Genomic DNA, 3310 nt, shown 5'->3' with positions numbered 1-3310 from the left:
TTCACTCGAAGATTAAAGAATGTCTATTGCCAATTTGTTCTCTGACAGGTAACAGAGGGAGAAAGACCCCCTCTTATACACTCCATGCACTGTCATTGGTTATCCCCCCACCTTCATCTGATTTTCAACTTTTTATGTCTCGCCATCAAAAATAAAGTTGAAAGAGACCTCATCCGAAGAGGTATCACTGCTATCAACGTTGAATACGCTCACCACATGGTCATCTTCTACCCTATCTTCCCCCTCATCGTCCCTCATTCGACTCACATAAACCTCTGGCACCCTCGCTTCATCTGCTTGCTCCATCGCTCTCATCTCCTCCAACGTTTCTATATCTGCACTGCTTCCTACCTCATTGCATGAGTCACATTCAGGGGAAGTTTTACCCTCACATGAGCTGCAATCAGGAGATGTTCCCTCATCTGCCATAGGTCCCTGGACGAAGACGTACACATCGTCTTTTTTAACCACAATAGTACGCACACCAACAAACGATAGATAAACATCGGTGATGCCATCCATTTCCTCAATAGCCCTCATGATGTATGTCAACAACGTTGGCATGGGCAATTGCATGAACCATTTGAAGGGTATGAGGACATTCTCTAGGATACGATGATAGGCCTCATCCATATTCCATGTTGCAACATCCTCAAAGGATGTATACGATTTCTCACATATCTCAAAATCTATATGATGCGCCATTTTGTCTATTGAACACGTAAATTGATAACTTTCACAAATAACTGTTTCAAATGAATGTAAAAATCCTGTTTCTTCTGTTCAAACTGAGTGAATAATAATTACGATGTGGTACTATCGAAATTCAATGGTAAACTGACAATGTTTACGAGAGTTTATACAAGCTGATCTCATATGAGGAGAGGGAGGATGGGGTTTCAAAGAATCCAAGTATACCGAACGTGGTGCAGTGATTTTGTATATATTATCAACGTCGATACTGGCATAGAGGGTACTCTGCTATTGTTGGAGGTGTTGGACTGAGTGGTATTGTACCCAATGAAGACCAGTGCGTGCGACAATAGCGTAAACCAGCGATGCTTGGATCTCTCTTCATCATCTCTGGCAATTTCTCCCAAGCTGCATCAACAGTGTCCTTGGCAACGGTTGCAATGAAGTGTTTGGGGAGATAAGAAATTTCCTGGCTTGTCAACGAATTCAAATGTTGATTTTCACAAAACTTTTTGAAAGATTTTTCTAGAGACCCAGCTTCATATCTAGCGTACCATTTTTTTAAGCGCACCACATTATCCACCGCACAATAGTAGTGGACAGGACTTCCATCATAAAGGCTATGATGATATGTACACTTTTTTTCCTCCTTCAGGTAATTCAGAACTGGACAACCAAGATCATTCAAATCGTCAACTGGTATATCTCTCTTGAGGATCCGATCCACCCACTTCTTCTTCTCAGCACCTTGGACGTAGATGTGTGGGACATACTCCACCATACGATTGACAAAATCACTTAATCCCTGGTACTCAATATCGCCGGGAGTTTCCCAGTGCAGCCCGTGATGATGACGTGACAACCACTGATTTGTTTCCTTATATTTAGGTAGCAAATCATCCCATTTGCGAGGTGGGTCCACCAGAGCCCAGTCATGGAGAAAATTTCCATGTTCATTAACTTCCAATGCAGATATTGCGAATTCTTTCACAATGAACTGATTTCCAATATCTTTAAAACCCTCAATATCAATAACTACCGCCATAGTGCTGTTGTTCAGATGCGAAACTGACTGAGATCACCCCTCTATCTTCATGTCTTTATGCGTTGTCATTTAGCATCATGGCGGATCGGTTGAAATTAGCCCTCTCCACACGTTTCTGCTGGAGGGGTAGATGAAGCGTTGTCTCGAGACAGTCACGTTTTTATAATAGTAATTTAATAATTTTTGTTATTGTCTGGCCAACTCGCAATGATGAAGTCTGTCAGATGGAATTCGAAAAAAAAAAACTTTTTAAACATCACAGAGGGTGAATACCTCTCTTGCGAGCGCAAACCGTTGTCGATTTTTCCGCGAAGAATTTTTCAGTTGACTTTCTTAGAAATATAATGGTGCAATCGGCGGCACCCCTGTGAGATGATCTCAGAGGGCGCAAGCTACACCCCAACATGAAAGAGTCACGTTTTCATAATATTAATTCAATATCCGTTATGGTGGAATGATTACATTCCATAGTGTGTCTGGTTAGCATTTCTACTGGTCCATGGTACGATGACCGTTGGACAAAATGACGGTTAAACAAAATGGCGGTTGTGGTGGGGGTATGCCAAAAGCGATCTCTGACGTATNTGGTTGTGGTGGGGGTATGCCGAAAGCGATCTCTGACATATGAGATCTGGTGGCTTTAATAAGCAGCCCCCCAGACCCACTGTTCGGTACATTCCGATTCAATGAGCTAAGGTGCATAGTGCTCTTCTTTTGTGTGATGTCTGATCACGAAATAATTGCAACTTTAGAAATCGTTACAGTTCGTCAATTCATTCAAAATATGAAATTCACCGAGAGATTTAAGAGAAATGTGGAGAACGAGACCATCGAATCAATTCTCTCTGCAGAGTCAGATGACTCTGACAACGAGAGCNGAGAGATTTAAGAGAAATGTGGAGAACGAGACCATCGAATCAATTCTCTCTGCAGAGTCAGATGACTCTGACAACGCGAGCTCCACTGAGCTGGTGAGTTGGTAGTTGGGCTGATAGACCTTTCCGGAATATCTTCGTCTGAAGTGAATAGTGAGACAGGTGATACAACTAGTTGGGATTCAGTTTTCAATGAAATACTTGTTCCACAATCATCTGGAAGTGGTGGTGGGACAGCGGCTTCGGACACATCTGAGTCACCAATGGAGCCTGACTCAACAATTGATATGGAAGAAGTGCACGATCCAATGGTCATTCCGGAGGATCCACAGAATACCGCTGAGGTGGCTATCACGATCCCCGAGTCACCTGAGAGCCTTGAGTCAGTAGAGGGAGGTTTGGATGTACCTCCCGAGGTAGCAGAGCAGGATGATTCAGCTGTTCCTATGATTCACGATCCAATAGAGGAGAGTCCAATCATGTCTGGTGTTTCAGACTCTCCAGAGAGCCCAGAGCCAGCTGAGAGAGGACCAACTCTGCCTATTATTCCAGACTCACCGGAGAGCCCGGAGCCAGCAGAGAAAGGCCCAGCAGTGCCTACTATCCCGGACTCGTCAGAGAGTTCAGAGCTAGCAGAGAAGGGTTCACTTGATATCTCAAACCCTCCAGAGGTTGACACGCTGGAGAAAAACTCACC

General features: G+C 43.7%; 1 protein-coding gene across 1 annotated transcript; it reads left to right on the top strand.

Annotated features, from left to right (window-relative positions):
- Window positions 1-2550: 2550 nt before the first annotated feature.
- LOC107046846 (predicted GPI-anchored protein 58) lies at window positions 2551-3255 on the top strand (the record flags this gene model as incomplete). The annotated part of the gene is made up of 2 exons (XM_015269561.1): window positions 2551-2717; window positions 2837-3255. Coding segments are annotated over exons 1-2 (586 nt in total), but the record flags the coding sequence as incomplete, so codon positions are not given.
- Window positions 3256-3310: the final 55 nt, after the last annotated feature.

The sequence above is a fragment of the Diachasma alloeum genome, unplaced genomic scaffold, assembly GCF_001412515.2.
Source record: "Diachasma alloeum isolate Michigan unplaced genomic scaffold, Dall2.0 Dall_scaffold_02385, whole genome shotgun sequence".
Classification (NCBI taxonomy): Eukaryota; Metazoa; Arthropoda; class Insecta; order Hymenoptera; family Braconidae; genus Diachasma; species Diachasma alloeum.
This window is presented reverse-complemented; position numbering and strand designations above follow the sequence as displayed.